Source organism: Nothoprocta perdicaria, unplaced genomic scaffold (genome assembly GCF_003342845.1).
Source record: "Nothoprocta perdicaria isolate Ctin4 unplaced genomic scaffold, notPer1 scaffold_101, whole genome shotgun sequence".
In the NCBI taxonomy this organism is placed as follows: Eukaryota; Metazoa; Chordata; class Aves; order Tinamiformes; family Tinamidae; genus Nothoprocta; species Nothoprocta perdicaria.
Window position 1 is genome coordinate 2,587,333 of NW_020454106.1, and position 15,463 is coordinate 2,602,795.

Below are 15,463 nucleotides of genomic sequence, written 5' to 3' on the forward strand. Positions count from 1 at the left end.
TATCTGCAGGTCGCGGGGCCACCGCCGCCTCGGGTGGCTCTCGAGGCAGACGTGTGTCACGGGGAGCCCTGCAGAGCCTGGCAGGCCGCTCGTGGCCCCGCGGTGCCGCAGAGGACCGTGAACACGAGTCGCTCGGGCGTCCGGGCAAGACAGGACAAGCTCCTGCAAAGCAAATACGCTGCGGGCTCCTGAGCACGTGGAAATTCTGTCCCTCTTTGGTGGCTCCGCACTCACAAGGAGCTGGAGACCGGGAGATGTGAAGGATAGATCAGATCYTTTTTCTCTGTTCTCTTCCCCAGTCATCCGTTCCCATCAATGAAGGCTTGGTGAGGACGTGGGGCTGGAGTGAGCCAGGCTGGGCACTGCCACCAGTGTCTGCTTTGGGGCTTGGGTGGTGCTGCGTATCCRTTGTGAGCTCCACTGGAGCACGAAGAAGGCAGCAAATGACCCCTTCGGGTTTCATCCTGGTCCAAGACACCAAGTCAAAGARCTTGGGCAAGACACCTCAAGGCTGTGGGTTGCTGCAGAGCAGGYTGACCAAGGCCAAGGCATCTTTGGAGGCCTCACGTGGATACCCTTGGGGCTAACATCTGTGCGTGGAGCTGTGCTCTCCCTGCAGGGACGTTCCTGGTGCGGTCGTGTTGGGTTTTCTGCTCATTTTTGATCTCTCTGTGTTCACGGCGTAGATGCAGGGGGACCTGGAGTGCTAGGGATGCGCTGCTGGGGATGAAGGTGTCAGGTCTCACAGCTGCTTCTCCCTGCCCTTCGCCAGGAGGTGATCAAGTCCATCCTGGTGAGCGGCCGCATCGGGCCYGACATCAAGCTGGCCGAGTGCTACGGGCTGCGCCTCAAGCACGTCAAGTCGGACGAGATMCACTGGCTGCACCCGGACCTGACGGTGGGCGAGGTGCAGGAGAAGTACGAGTGCCTGCACCTGGAGGCYGAGTGGAGGTAGGTGGGCAGGGACCCCCGGGCAGGGACCCCGGCGGCCCCGGGGCAGCTCTGCACCCCTCTTAGAGGGACAGGTGCCCAACGGGGGCTCTCCTGTGCCGCCAGGTACGATCTCCAAATCCGCTACCTCCCGGAGGAYTACATGGAGCGTTTCAAGGAGGACAGGACCACGCTGCTCTACTTCTACCAGCAGGTCAGAGGGGTTCATGGTGTCTCCTGGCCTCGACCGCAGTGCGACATCACTCTGATTGGGTGCACAAGGCTGCTCTGGCCACYCCGACTCGCCTCCAGAGCCCCTGCCCCAGCCCCAGGAGGGCTTCTCCTCCTCCCCAGCCCTCTAAATACCATCCACCAACCCCCGGACCTTGTGGCCCGTTTGCACCATCTCCCTGAGGCTGCTCCAGCAGCAGCCACTGCTCCCAGCCGTGCTGAATAGAGCCACAAACCTCCTCAGCCCGTTCCCGGGGGCGCGGGAGGGCCGCGGGGTGTGCGGGTGCGTCCTGCCGACGCCGCGCTGTCCCCTGCAGCTCCGCAGCGACTACATGCAGAACTACGCCAGCAAGGTGAGCGAAGGCATGGCCTTGCAGCTGGGCTGCCTCGAGCTCAGGTAGGTGCCTTGGGGACCTGAAAAGCAGTGGTGGCCGGTGGCAGGCCAAGGGGCAGTGGGTGCAGGTTGCAGCGCAGGCAGCTCCATGTGGCCGTGAGGAAGAACTTGTTTGGTGGGAGGGTGCCCGAGCCCTGGCCCAGGCTGCCCAGGGAGGCTGCGGAGGCTCCTGCTCTGCAGATCTGCCAGCGCGCCGGGATGCGCCCGGGTGCCCCGTGCTCTGGGTGTCCCTGCTGGAGCAGGGGGGCTGGGGGAGCCCTGGGGGTCCCTTCCAACCTCAGCCACCCTGGGATCCTGTGAGGAGGGAGCTCGGATGGTGTTTGTGGTGCCAAGCGCCTTAGGGCTCTGCCCTCTGGGGTCAGGGTCTGAGCGCAGGGACAGGGGGACGTGTAGGGGGTGGCTCTGTGTCCCGCTGACGTCTCTCCCTTCTCGCAGGAGGTTTTACAAGGACATGCCCCAGAACGCCCTGGATAAGAAGTCCAACTTTGAGTTCCTGGAGTGAGTAGACACAGCCAGCACAACCCCACAGCCTTGGGGTGCCCAGAACTGCCCCCGTGCCTGCACAGAGCCCCTTGCCCCTAAACCGCCCCTTCCAGCTGGGATCCTGCACACAGGCCTTCAGCACTGACCCTCCTCATCCTCCTGGGAGAAAGAGCTAACCCTGCTAATGTTAGTGAATGAAGGGTGCAGAGAGAGCAGGGTGGGTGCCCTGCATCCCTGTCCTAGCAGGTTTCAGGCTCGTTCCTTGTGCCAGTGAGACCCCTGTGTTGGGATCCCAATTCCCTGGCCCATGTTTTTCCCCCCATGTGCCACATGTCACCACTTTGCAGTCCCCATGGGTGCTCTGCTGCTCTGTTAACCTGCACGGGGGGCTCTCTGCCTTCCAGGAAAGAGGTGGGCCTGGACCTCTTCTTCCCCAGCCAGATGCAGGAGAACCTGAAGGTGAGCGGTTGTGTCCAGGTGTGCCCGAGCAGGGATGGGTGTGTTCGTGTGTTCGCACACAYACATGTGCAAGGCGGGCACGCACACATGTGTGTGCTGGGGTGTTCACGTGTGGCCTTGCAGGTGCCTGTACCTACATGTCTGCCACACTTGTGTTCACACGGAGGTCTGCATGCACGCGTGCAGGTGCATCTGCTTGCACACGCGTGTGCATGTACATGTGTGTGCTCATAGAGCCAGGCGTGTGCAGCGGTGTGTGCGTGTGGATTTGCAGACACGTGTGCATGCCTGTCTGCCCACACAATGTATCTGCACGCACATATATGTGCATATGCATGTGTATGGATATAGGGATGCACAAACATCTGCTCACACACGTGAAACTCTATTTACATGCATAAATACATGTGCATGCACACATGTGACCATGCATGTGCACGTGTGGATCCACACGTATGTGCATGCTTACCTGCCCACATGTAGAACATGTGACATGTGGCATGGAGGCACGTGGCACACACACGTGTGCTGTATGTATGTGCATGTGTGAACACACGTGTGCAAGGCTGCGCTCGCTCCCGCTGCGAGCCCGGGGGCTGCCCCGCGGTGACCGAGCGTCCCCCCAGCCCAAGCAGTTTCGGAAGATGATCCAGCAGACGTTCCAGCAGTACGCCCTGCTGCGGGAGGACGAGTGCATCCTCAAGTTCCTGCACACCCTCGCCACCTTCGCCAACATCGACCAGGAGAGCTACCGCTGCGAGCTCGTGGTGAGGCCTGGCAATGMACCCCCGGCCTGGGCACCGCGTGGGGTGGCACGTGGAGGGCAGGGACACCCTGCTCCGGGGCTGGGGTGTTCCAGGATGGAGCGTGTTGGGCCGGTGTGGTCCCTCCATGCCRGAGAAGGGCTCTGCTTTTGGTTATTTAGTGCACGGGCACAGGCATGCGAGCCCTGCAGGGCATGGCCGATGCCTGGGAATTCCTTTAGTCCTCCCAAGGGAGGCAAAGGAAAAATCCAGGTCYCCTGAATGCTGCAGATTCCTGATTCCTCATCCTCATCCCAGAGGGAAGTGGGGATATTTAGCGTTTTCCCCGTTCCCTGCAGTGCGGACACCTGGTGGCCCTTTTTGGAGGATGGTGACAGCTACAAGAGGCTGGGGCTGCAGGGGGGATTTGGGGTGGTGGGAACCCCTGGTGCTGCTTCCACRAGGACAAGTGCAAGCAGGGCTGGGGTGACCGGTGCCTGGGAAGCTGAGGGCTGGGGCAAGGAGGAGGTAGAAGACCCACATATTGGTCTTCCCCCGTGTTGCTCCCTCCGCCAGGCCCCAGCACCTCTCCAAATCTCTCCTTGAAGGCGATTTTTCCCAAGTGTCCCACACTCATGAGGGCAGATGGTTACAAAAGGAGCCCCCTGAATATTCACATCATCCTTCTGCTTTCCTCGCAGCAAGAGTGGAACATCACCGTGGACCTGGTCATCGGGCCCAAGGGCATCCGGCAGATGACGAGCAAGGAGGCCAAGGTAGGTGAGCTGGGTGCCAAGGGCAGCACAGGGAGCCCCAGGAGCCCTGGTAGAGCGTGGCAGGGCCCAGAGCTGGGGTAGCCATGGCACGTGAGTCATGTCATGGGGTGCCAGGGAACACGGAGGAGACCCCAGGGAGAGCAAGCAGTGGCTGGAGTGATCCAGGACACATCTCTGGGTGCATGGATCTTCTAGAGAGGGTCCAGCGGAGAGCAACAAAGATGATTAAGGGAATGGAACATCTCTCGTATGAGGAGAGATTGAGTGAGTTGGGCCTGTTCAGCTTGGAGAAGAGAAGCTGAGAGGGGATCTGATTAACATATATAAGTTCATGAAGGGGGAATGTAGCAGGGAGGGGACCAAGCTCTTCTCAGTGGTGGCCTGTGACAGGACAAGGGGCAATGGGTACAAGCTGCAACACAGGCAGTTCCATCTCCAGGTGAGGAGGAACTTCTTCACTGTGAGGGTGACAGAGCCCTGGCACAGGCTGCCCAGGGAGGYTGTGGAGTCTCCTTCTCTGGAGGTCTCCAAAACCCRCCTGGATGCCRCCCTGTGCCMCGTGCTCTGGGTGTCCCTGCTTGRGCAGGAAGGGTGGACTAGATGATCTCTAGAGGTCCCTTCCAACCTCAACCATTCAGGGATTCTGTGCGCGGGGCTGAGAGCGCTGCTGCCGAGCGCAGGCTGCGGCGGCGCTGACGGCCTCCCTTGCTCCCGCAGCCCACCTGCCTGGCCGAGTTCAAGCACATCAAGTCCATCAAGTGCTCGAATGTTGGGGAGGGCAGGGCCGTGCTGCAGCTGGGGCTGGCGGGCACCCCCCAGGTGAGGCCCGCGCGCTGGGCGGGAGGCTGCAGGGTTGAACACGGCTGTAATGAGCATGCCGGGCTCTGCAGGGCTGCGCGCGCGATGGTGGGGCCAGGGGTGATGCCTTATCTTCCTGTTGAACGAGATACTGTGGGGTCAGAGTAGGAAGGAGTTGATGGTCTCCTGGTCCCTGGTGGGGGTTCATGGTGGACACGTGGGCTRGGGGGTCCTGGGCGCTGGTCCAGGGTGCTGGGGAGACTGGGGCCCACTGCTGAGTGGGGAAGAAGTTCTTGGAGATGCTCTGACCTAACTCAAGATGAGTGGAAAAGGGGAGGGAGCCCCAGTGTCCCCCAGTCCTCGTCTCTGGGTGCACGGGTCTGGGGGGACCCCTCTGCCTGCCGGGCCCTGGCTCACCTAAACCCGTGTCCTCGCTGTCTCTGCTAGTCCCTGGCTATCAAGACGTCCTCTCTGGCYGAGGCGGAGAACATGGCTGATCTCATAGACGGCTACTGCCGGCTGCAGGGCGACCTGGAAACCTCCCTCATCGTCTTCTCCCGGAAAGGTGAGTGTGGAGCCCCAGGGTGGGGGCATTTCCAAAGCACTCTGCTTTCCTGCGGGCTAGCTCTCCATGGTCTTCATGGGGAGCTGTCGGGGTGCATGGAGTGACCTGCCCCACGTCCCCCCGGGAGGCAGCACTGTGGCCGACGAGGAGCAGGGGACAACAAGAGGTCCCCAGGGTCTGTTAGGGACATCTGGTAAAGGTTTTCTGCTCTCTTCTCCGCAGAGAAGGAGAAGAGGATCAGCCTGCCACAGATCCCATCCCAGTAAGTCACACATAGGCCTCAAAGTGAGGCTGTTTGCCCCATCCTGGTGTCTCTCCCTGTTCCATAACCTGAGCCTCCTTCTGCCCCATAGGCACCTAGAGGAGAGAAAATCCGTGCTGTCAGACAGCATAAGCGTGGGTGAGTTTCAGACTCATTTCCTTCCTTCCCACCAGCCGCGGGTGTCAACAGGGCTGTCCCACAGCCTTTCTGAGAGGGGACCTGGGGGGATTTGGTTTTGGTGCAGGGGGACCCCCCTGCCTTTTTGTGTGTGAGCAGAGATGCTGCTGAGCATCCTCCTGGAGTGCAAAAGCCAGGGCTGCTTCCCATGCACCCATGGGACACGATACCCTTGGGAACACCAAGGGACCCTCACCATGAAGGCCAGACCGTTCAGGGATGCTGCGGGAAGTGTGTGTGCCTGAAGAGCTGTCAGGGTCACTGCCTGAAACCTCTTTCTTGCCCTAGAATCTGATATTTATGCTGAAATCCCGGATGATCCCTCGAGACCGCGGTCTGGAGGTAGGTGTCACCCTGCTGSGTGTCCTGACTGGGCAGTGTGGGGCCGGAGCAGGACTCCCAGGACAGGACCTCACACAGACATGTGCTGGCTCCCCTGCTCTCCTGTCACACACATCCTGCCACATCCCCCGTCCCACCTCCTGCCACCCCGCCAGCCCCTGCAGGAACTCCCACATCCCCCATTTCACCCCATTTATTSACCCTTCAACCCCAGCTAGGACAGACTCCCCGGGCTCTGCATCTCATCCCCTTCTCCATCTTCCCATACCCCAACTASACCTACTCTTTTCTTCTCCTTTTCTTCCCTACCCCAATTTCCCAACGAACCCTCCTCCCTGCTCCAAAGCAGGGAGGAAGACTATGCCCACATGGCTCACCTTAGGACCACCCTCTTCCTCAGAGAGGAGCTGAAGGAGCAGGAGTTGCTCTGCATGCCATGGAGTGAGACCCATGGCTCTGCCTTTGGTGGGAGCTTCATGGAGGAGGGTTCCCAAGGGTCACCAAAATCCACACAGTGTGAAGAGCAGGACTGGGGGGCAGCAGTTTCCCCTGTGGCTACTGCCAGGAGAGAGGAGCTGCCAGCGCCCACTGATCCTGCTCTGTCTCCCCATCCATGAAGTCCAGTACTATGGGATCTCCCGGGAGGACGTGGCGCTGGGCAGGATCCTGGGGGAAGGCTTCTTCGGAGAGGTGTATGAGGGCATCTACACCAACCCGGTGAGTTTGCTGCCCTCTCCATCTCCCTGGTGGTGATGGCCAAGGGAAGTGGGGTGCAGCAGGTGAAGCGGGGAACCTCCCCTGCTTCTCTTTACAGAAGGGGGAGCGGATCAACGTGGCCGTGAAGACTTGCAAGAAGGACTGCAGCCCGGAGAACAAGGACAAGTTCCTGAGCGAAGCGGGTATGCTGGAGGTCCTGCCGGTGGACCTGGCCAGCCCTGAACTCCTCCAGCTTGGGCACAGCTGCCCAGAACGGGGCTCGGGTCCTCTCTCCTGCTCTGGGATCCCTGATGCCCGATGCAGGCAGGGGCCGGGCTGGGCAGCAGGATCCTGCCTTGTGGCGAGGTCGCTGCTTGCAGCGCTCGGTGCAAGGGCTCAGGGGTGAGCAGAAGGGATGGGGGAAGCTGAGAGGCAGGTTGTCCCCTCCGGATCTCCGGCTCTGTCCTGCTGGGAACGTGATGGATCGATACAGAGCAGCAGTGGGAGGGAATGGGAAGGGACGCTGTGGGGCTCATGCCTTGGTACCTTCACTGCTAACAGCACCCAGGGCTGAGAAAGGCAACACGGGTGGCTGGAATAGGCTGCTGATCTGGGGTAGAAGAGCTTGCAGGCCAGACCCTGGCTGCAAGGACCTGCAGAGGGGACAGTCTGCAGGGGATCGAAGTGCTGGGGCCTAGAGATCCTCCTGAGGGCCACTGAAACCTTGCATGAGAGTAGTCACATGCCAGCTGACCACAGATCTGCAGGAGCTGGAAGTCAGGAGGCTTCTCCAGCCCCATCGCAGAGGTGGTAGGAGGTCCCTGGCAATTCCTGCTGTCCCCTCATCCAGCCCTATGGCATCGCTGTGCCCCTGCACCCCTGCAGGAAGGAGTGGGTTCCCGGGGAGCACCCTTGCACCATGGGGCTCCCTGTGTGACTGTGGTCTCCCCGCAGTGCTGATGAAGAAGCTGGACCACCCCCACATCGTTAAGCTCATCGGCATCGCGGAAGAGGAGCCCACCTGGATCATCATGGAGCTCTACCCCTACGGAGAGGTGAGCAGCGTTGGGGAGCCCCATAGCGAGGCCCCCCCTGCCTCTTCCCGGCCCCACAGCGCTGGGCTAAGGCTGCCCACGCTTGTCCCTCACCCCAGCCCTGCTTTGCAGCTGGGGCAGTACCTGGAGCAGAACAAGCACTCGCTGGCCGTGCCCACGCTCATCCTGTACGCGCTGCAGATCAGCAAAGCCCTGGCTTACCTGGAGGCCATCAACTGCGTGCACAGGTGACACAGGCCAGGGCAGGGAGGCTCAGCCAGGGGCCTGCGTGGCAGCTCAGAAGCGCCTGGAGGTGGACATTGGGAAAGGCCAATTCCAGCATGGTTGGTTTTGTAGTGGAGATGGATGGGACAAGGAGAGCAGCCCCTCTCCCAAGGCCTGGCCCATTGCGACATGGGGAGTCACAAAAGTGCTGTCCCGAGGAGAAGCAGTTCCCATTTCCCTGCTTTCCCTGGAGGGGCAAGTCCCTCTTGAGAGCCTAGGGGAAAGAAAAGACTGGGATGCTGAGRGAGGAAGGGAAAGGTAGAGACCTGGGCCTGGGATAGATGGATGGGCAAGTAGGACCATGCCATGCGGGCAAGCAGGTTGGCAGCACCCTTCACTGTGGACCAAGGTGCAGGCCCTTGGCACCAGGCAAGCTGCTTTTGCAGGAGTGAGCTCGTCTCCTGACCTGAGGTCCATCCCTTCTCCACGTTCCTCCTTCTCCCCAGTCAAGGGTCTTTCTCCTTGCAGGGATATTGCCGTGAGGAATATCCTGGTGGCCTCTCCAGAATGCGTGAAGCTGGGTGACTTTGGCCTCTCCAGGTACATAGAGGATGAGGAGTACTATAAAGGTAAGGAGTGTGCGAGGGGCCTGCTGGCCCTGGCATGCAATGAGGCTCAGAGCAATTGCAGGAGAGCTGCAGATGGGCAAGCGAGGGGTGGTGGGAAGGGGCCAGGGCTGTCCCAGCAGGGGTGGGTAGCAAGGGACATGCAGGGGTCTTGTCCCCCTGCCTGGCTTGTGCAGGGCTGCACTGGGTGCATCTTCTCCTGCCACGCTGCTCTAACCGTGGCCACTGTTTCTGCCTCCGCCAGCATCCGTGACCCGTCTCCCCATCAAGTGGATGTCCCCGGAGTCCATCAACTTCCGCCGCTTCACGACGGCCAGCGACGTGTGGATGTTTGGTGCGTGGAGGGGTGGGAACGGGACGGGCTCCTTGTCCTCCTCGCGGGGCACTGTCTTAACCCCCACGGCCAAATTCTGCTCTCGGCTTCCTGTTGTAAATGCAGAGGCCTGACATTATCCCAGATATGCCCTTTGGGAAAGATACCTAAGAAGAAGGTTCTCAGGAGAAAGCTCGGGCTTTCCTGCAATTCAGTTATCACTAAGTGCCTCCTCCAGGGAATTCAGGACCTTGGTGTCTGGTCGGGGAGGCCAAGTCAAACTCCACTCTTTGCAAATATCCATCCCCCAGCCCATCTGCACCTTGCAGTAGCCTCTAGTCCTCCCCTGTCAGTCTGTCCGTCCCCAATAGTCCCATGCTCCTCAGTAACACAGGAGCTTGGCTCCTTTCATATCCTTGGAGCAGCAGGGAGCATTTTTCTCCACATTTTCCACCTGGAGAACGGAAACTCAGAGTGTCCTGCTTGGAYGCAGCAGAGCACGGAGCTGTGACCAAGTCTCCAAATGCCTGAGAGAGCAATGATTCCCTGCCTAGCTCCCAGAGCATCCATAGAACTTGCTCCTGTGATCCAGCATCCCCTTAGCCTCCCCATGGGCTCCTGGCGTGCCCCGCTATCCATGGCATCTTGTGCCCACAGCCGTGTGCATGTGGGAGATCCTGAGCTACGGCAAGCAGCCCTTCTTCTGGCTGGAGAACAAGGACGTGATCGGGGTGCTGGAGAAGGGCGACCGCCTGCCCAAGCCSGACCTCTGCCCGCCCGTCCTCTACACCCTCATGACGCGCTGCTGGGACTACGACCCCAGCGAGAGGCCCAAGTTCAAGGAGCTGGTCTGCAGCCTGAGGTGAGCAGGGCGGCGCCGAGGGGTGCCCCAAAACTGCACCCGGGCAAGAGGCGACGTCCCGAGTTCTCTGGCAACCCCCAAAGTCAAAGGGCTCTTAGGAACCTGTCCCCAGCTTGTGCTGCTGGTGGTGCTTGGGTTGCAGTGGGGACCGTTTGCTCCTCATGGACAAGCAGGAATCAACTCTTTTCTCCTCACAGTTTGAAAAGCCTTCAGGGAGAATTATCCATTTTTAATTCTGAAACGGCAGATAAGTTGACTGCAAAAAGCTTCTCTCAGTTTTGCAGCAGCTCCCATGTCTCACGACATCCCCAGAAGGYGCCTCCAGAAGTTTGGGTCAATTCACTCTTTAATCCACTATATTTGAGCCGTTTCCTTTCCCAGGAACCAGRTGGGAAGGAGCTGAGTGGAGCTCTGAGCCTGCAGCCAGAACCGGAGCTGCTCGGAACTTACTGGTGCTGGTGGCCTCCTATTTTCCACAGCACGTCTAGTTTATGAATTCCCCTACACTGGAGATGTGTCCAGCTGGATGGGACTCTGCTAATCCCCCTTCCTGTTTTGTTTTCCCCTTCACCTCCCCACGCAGTGACATTTACCTGATGGAGAAGGAGCTTGCCAAGGAGCAGGAGAGGAATAATCGCCACCGGCCTCCCAAAATCATGGAGCCACCGGCATTCCAGGAGCCRCCCCCAAAGGTGAGGAGGGGACAGAGCCTGGCACGGGCAGCTGGGCAGGACACGAGGGGCCAGCACCTCCCTTGGATGCCCAGGGGTACCCTTGCCAGCTTGGTAAAGCTGTGCTTTTGCTTCCCCCACGGACGTGTGCAATACCCTGCCTCCGAGCAGAAGATGATTACATGCTCTAGGTGTGCCTGCTTGAGCAGGAAGGTTGGACTAGATGATCTGTAGAGGTCCCTTCCAACCTTAAATATTCTGAAATATTCTGAAATATTCTGAAATGAGCAACCCTGAGCTAAGGTAGCCAGCAAAGACACTTTATTCATCTACATTTCCCCCTCTTCCTCTCCTCCCACAGCCCAGCAGGCCCAAGTACAAAGCGCCGCCCCAGAACAACCTCCTGGCTCCCAAGCTGCAGTTCCAGGTAAGGCTCCAYAGCCGGGACGAGCCAGTGGGCGACCTGAGCACGGGATCTGACGCCTGGAAGCAGCACCTGGGGCTCGGCCGGTGCCCCAGCCCGTGGGACAACTGCCGTGGTGGAATTTGGGAYCGAGATATGTGGCTCCCAAGCCGCTCTGCGCCGCCACCGCCACCACTGCGTCACTGAGTGCTTCCCTTTGCCTTGCAAGCAGGACTCAGCTCCGCGGCGGATCCAGCCCTGCTCTAACCACGCGCTCGTGCCCTGTGTTTTGTTCGTGCTTTGGAGCTYGGGGAGAGGCTTTCGCCCCAGGACGGCTGGTGCAGTGGGGTGCCACAGGGCACCCGCCGCTCTGGCCACGCAGAGAGGAGGGCTTCGCTGCTCTCTGGTGGCCCTAGGGGCTGAGTTTGGTGGCCCTTTGCACTGGGACACAGGGAAGGCCCCTGGGAACAGCCATGGGAGCCGAGGGGCAGAATTAGGACAGGATTTGGTGGAATTTTGCAAGGGGGCAGACTCCTTGGGTGTCACCACCGGGATGCCACCGCCTTGGCGGGTTGGTGTCCGTCCCAGGGCACCGGGACAAAGTCTGCAGGAGCGGCTGCTCTTTGGGGCTCTCCTTCCAGGACAGGTAGGGCTTGGGAAGGGCAGTGGGACGAGGCACCTCCCGGGCTCAAGCGAACATCCCAGCCAGGAGAAATAGGAATAGTCGCCATCCCGAGCCACCGACGGGCATCGGGATGGAGGGAGCCCCGTCTCGCCCAGGCCCTGGTGCAAAAGCCCCTCTCCCAAGCGCGCTCCGCTTGCCCCTCCGTGTGCCCGCCCCCACTAACGCCCCTCGCCGTGGCTCCCGTGCCCCGCTCCGTGCCGCCCCCGTGCCCCCCGCAGGTGCCCGAGGGCCTGTGCGCCAGCTCGCCCACGCTCACCAGCCCCGTGGAGTACCAGTCGCCCGCGAGCTCCCTGCACACGCCGCCGCTCAACCGCCACCACGTCCTCAAGCGCCACAGCATGAGGGTAAGAGRGGTCCCCGCAGCCCTGCCCGGTGCCCACGGTGCATGTGGGGGGCACGGGGGGGCTGCACCGCGCTCTGCTTCGCTGCCTGCTGCTGCCAGAGGCTCTGACCTCGCTTATGGGAGGCTCAGGGCCTCCCTCCGTCCCACCTCGGGGGCCCTTTGCTGCCTGCTCCGCTCGGATGGTGCCTGCAAAGCCGCCGGGGGCACGTCCCGGGGCAGGCAGGTGCCATGCATGGATTGCGTGCACGGAGCGGGACGCTGTCACCCGAGCGTCGCTGTCACCCGAGTGCCACTGTCACCGACTGCTGCTGTCCCACTGCCTCTCGCCCTGCCAGGAGGAGGATTTCCTGCGGCCCAGCAGCCGGGAGGAGGCACAGAAGCTCTGGGAGCTGGAGCGCCTCAGGATGCGGCAGCTCCTGGACAAGCAGCAGAAGCAGATGCTGGAGGACTACCAGTGGCTGAGGCAGGAGGAGAAGGCCCTGGTGAGCCCCACACCTCGCTGTGCCCCCGCAAGGCCCCGTGCCAAATGTCCCTGCTGTGCCAAATGTCCCTTGGTGACATTCTTTTCCCCTAAGCGTTTCACAGCATGGGTTTTCCACTTACTGCAGTCATTAAGGTCACTTTTCACGGCTGGAAAACCTGGTTTTTCCCCAGAAGAACGGCCTCTGGCATAACCAAAACGCTTGCACCTCCTTATTTTCTGCCCTCTCTTAAAAATCTCCCAGAGAGGCTTTGGGAAATGAATGTTTTGAAACTCGGGGAGTTTTTAAACCCTTGCAATCTCCTTTTAATGGGCTTTTGTAACACTTTTTAAATAAGGAATTAAGATAGCTAATGGGTGACTAATGCACCAGCTTTTAGCGAGGCAGGCTTGGAAGCGGGGGGAAAAAAACCCCAAAGGCTCTTTTATTAGATCAAGTGACGTAGCTGGAAAAGAACCAACCCCGTTTTCAGCAGCACCACCCCGATGTGGAGGCCGGAGCAGCTGTATGTGATGAGCAGCTGGAGGCAATCGCTTGAATTAACCTTAATTATTTTGAGCTGCAGTCAGAGGGGGCTGGTGGCCCTGGGGCAGGGGAGCAGATGGAGCTGGAGCAGYGCTTCCCTGTGGAGCAGGTAGCGGGATGCGGTGGGAGCAAGGATAGGCTGGAAAGCCTGGACTTCTCCGCTATTCCTTGGCCCAGTGGGGCTGGGAAAAAGTGTTCCCGTCGTTTGTTTTCCTGGAGGCTGATCCTGGTGGATCGGCAGTGTGTTTTCCTGGCCTCTGTCAGGCAGCGCAAGAGGGGCTGGTGCTGCTTTTCCTGCTCCAAAGTGAGGGGATAAAATCAGAAATTGAGGAATTTTTGCTGGGGATGGGAGCGGCTCTGCGTGCTCGGTCCCGTGTTTCCCATGGTGGTGTCCCATATCAGTGGTTTTACATGTTTACTGGTGTCCCATATCGTCCAGTGTCATTTCCCCTAGTGTCCCACGTCCCTGGTGTCACCCAGGGCAGCGGCCACCCAGCCAGGTGAAAACCCCTGTGAAATCAATGGGCAGAAAGCCAAAAAGCCCCACGTAGCCTCTTGGAGAAGAGGGACTCGCCCAGAGCAACTTCCTGGGAAACCCAGAGGCGTCTCCCAGTCCCGATTCCCGCGGGACAGAGCCTGGATTGGGGCACCCCCGGCTCCCCCAGCCTGCTGCCTCTGACGAGGCTCTCGTTGCCTTGCAGGACCCCACGGTGTTCGTGAACAACAACCTCCCGCCGGTGAGTGGTGCCAGGCGGGCCCGGGGGCACCTTGGTGGCAGGGGCTGCAGCGGGACCKTCGGCTGGGGACCCCGGAGAGCTTTGATGGGTGGTGGCAGCTCCCCAGCACGTGCCCATCACTGGTTTATTGGGGGAAACACATAGCCAGAAACATCGAGCAGTGAAATCTTGGTCCAGGACACCTCAAGGGGTGAAATCCTCCCGGTCCAGGACAAACATCCTGGCACGGGCCCTACCCTGGGGTTTCTCCTCCGTCTTCACCGTCTCCGGCTGCAAGTTGCCGCCTCTTAACTTGCTCCGTGTTTCTTCCCTCAGCAGCTGCTCCCGGAGAAGGAGACGGATTACAGTGAGTGCTCCGGCCGGGGGGAAGCGCAGGGGGTCCGTCCCGGGCGATGCTGCGGGACGGCGCAGCACCCACGGGAGTGACCCTGCTTCCTTTCCCTTACCGACGCCGTAGCGGAGTTCACGGGGCCGCCGCAGAAGCCTCCGCGCCTCGGCGCCCAGGTGAGGCCCCCTGGGATCCCCATCCCGCTCCTCCCGGGAGCCTGGCAGCTCCGGGGCTTCCCTGCGGACCCCACCGTGTCCCCCTTCCCCGGCAGCCCATCCACCCGGCCCCCACGGCCAACCTGGACCGCACGGACGACGCGGTCTACGGCAACGTCATGGAGCTGGTGCGCTCCGTGCTGCAGCTCAAGAACGAGATCAGCCTCCTGCCCCCCGAGGGCTACATCCTGGCCGTGAAGGTAGGGAGGCAACGGGCAGTGCCRGCGCTGCCCCGTTCCCTCATTCCCACAGCATCCTCCTCGGGATGGCCCTATGGAAGGGAGCGTTTTCCCGCATTACATCCTTGGGTCAATGATRGGAGCGTTTCCAGCGCGCTCCGCTTCTCTGTGGGCCTCGGAGTCGGTGGGGGAGAGCGTTTCCCACCGTGTCCCGGTCCCCATCTTGTCACCGAGCCTGCGGCACGGGCTCTGCTCCGCGCCGGGAGCATCCAGGCCGGAGCCTGGCGCCGTCCCAGCCCGGCCGCCTTCCCCGCAGAACGTGGGCCTGTCCCTGCGGAAGCTCATCGGCAGCGTGGACGAGATCCTGCCCGCGCTGCCCRCGGCCTCGCGCACCGAGGTAGGGCCCGCGGGGCCGGCGGGCGCCTCGGGGCGCCGCGGCCGCCCCCGCGCTTCACCCCGCCGCGTGTCCCGCGCAGATCGAGGGCACCCAGAAGCTGCTCAACAAGGACTTGGCTGAGCTCATCAACAAGATGCGCCTGGCGCAGCAGAACGCCGTCACCTCGCTGAGCGACGAGTGCAAGCGGCAGATGCTCACGGCCTCCCACGCGCTCGCCGTGGACGCCAAGAACCTCCTGGACGCTGTGGACCAAGCCAAGCTCCAGGGCAACCTGGCCAAGCTGTGCTTGGAGTGAGAGGAGAGGCCGGGCAAGGCCCGGGCGAGGGTTGGGGACGGAGAGGAGGAGAGCGCGCGCTGCCCTCCCCGTCCCGCCGCCTCCTGCAGCCGCTCGTGTCCGCAGCGTCACCGTGCCGGGCTTTGGAAGAAGGGAGCCACRCGGCCGCTCGTCCCCGGAGCGGGGACACGGACAGGGATCCCCGGGGCTCCGCCGCGGCGGGGATGGCACCCGCGGGAGCCGCTGTCCCGGGACACCCGCGCGGCCGCCGGCGGCTCCCCGGGGCCGTGCCCAGGGTCTGTGTGCGT

At 61.3% G+C, this 15,463-nt stretch overlaps 1 protein-coding gene across 1 annotated transcript; it reads left to right on the plus strand.

Annotated features, from left to right (window-relative positions):
- The first annotated feature begins 775 nt into the window (after positions 1–775).
- PTK2B (protein tyrosine kinase 2 beta) lies at positions 776–15,218 on the plus strand. Its single transcript, XM_026041270.1, has 29 exons — positions 776–951; positions 1,057–1,144; positions 1,479–1,558; positions 1,991–2,053; positions 2,443–2,497; positions 3,124–3,264; positions 3,942–4,016; positions 4,734–4,835; positions 5,262–5,379; positions 5,602–5,641; positions 5,733–5,779; positions 6,107–6,160; positions 6,780–6,877; positions 6,975–7,059; positions 7,811–7,911; positions 8,023–8,138; positions 8,644–8,744; positions 8,986–9,075; positions 9,712–9,916; positions 10,500–10,608; positions 10,949–11,014; positions 11,894–12,019; positions 12,354–12,500; positions 13,727–13,762; positions 14,081–14,108; positions 14,220–14,266; positions 14,362–14,505; positions 14,801–14,881; positions 14,961–15,218. Exons 2-29 carry the CDS (start codon positions 1,094–1,096, stop codon positions 15,174–15,176), a joined length of 2,622 nt encoding a protein of 873 aa, XP_025897055.1. The 5' UTR covers positions 776–951; positions 1,057–1,093; the 3' UTR covers positions 15,177–15,218.
- The last annotated feature ends 245 nt before the right edge of the window (positions 15,219–15,463 follow it).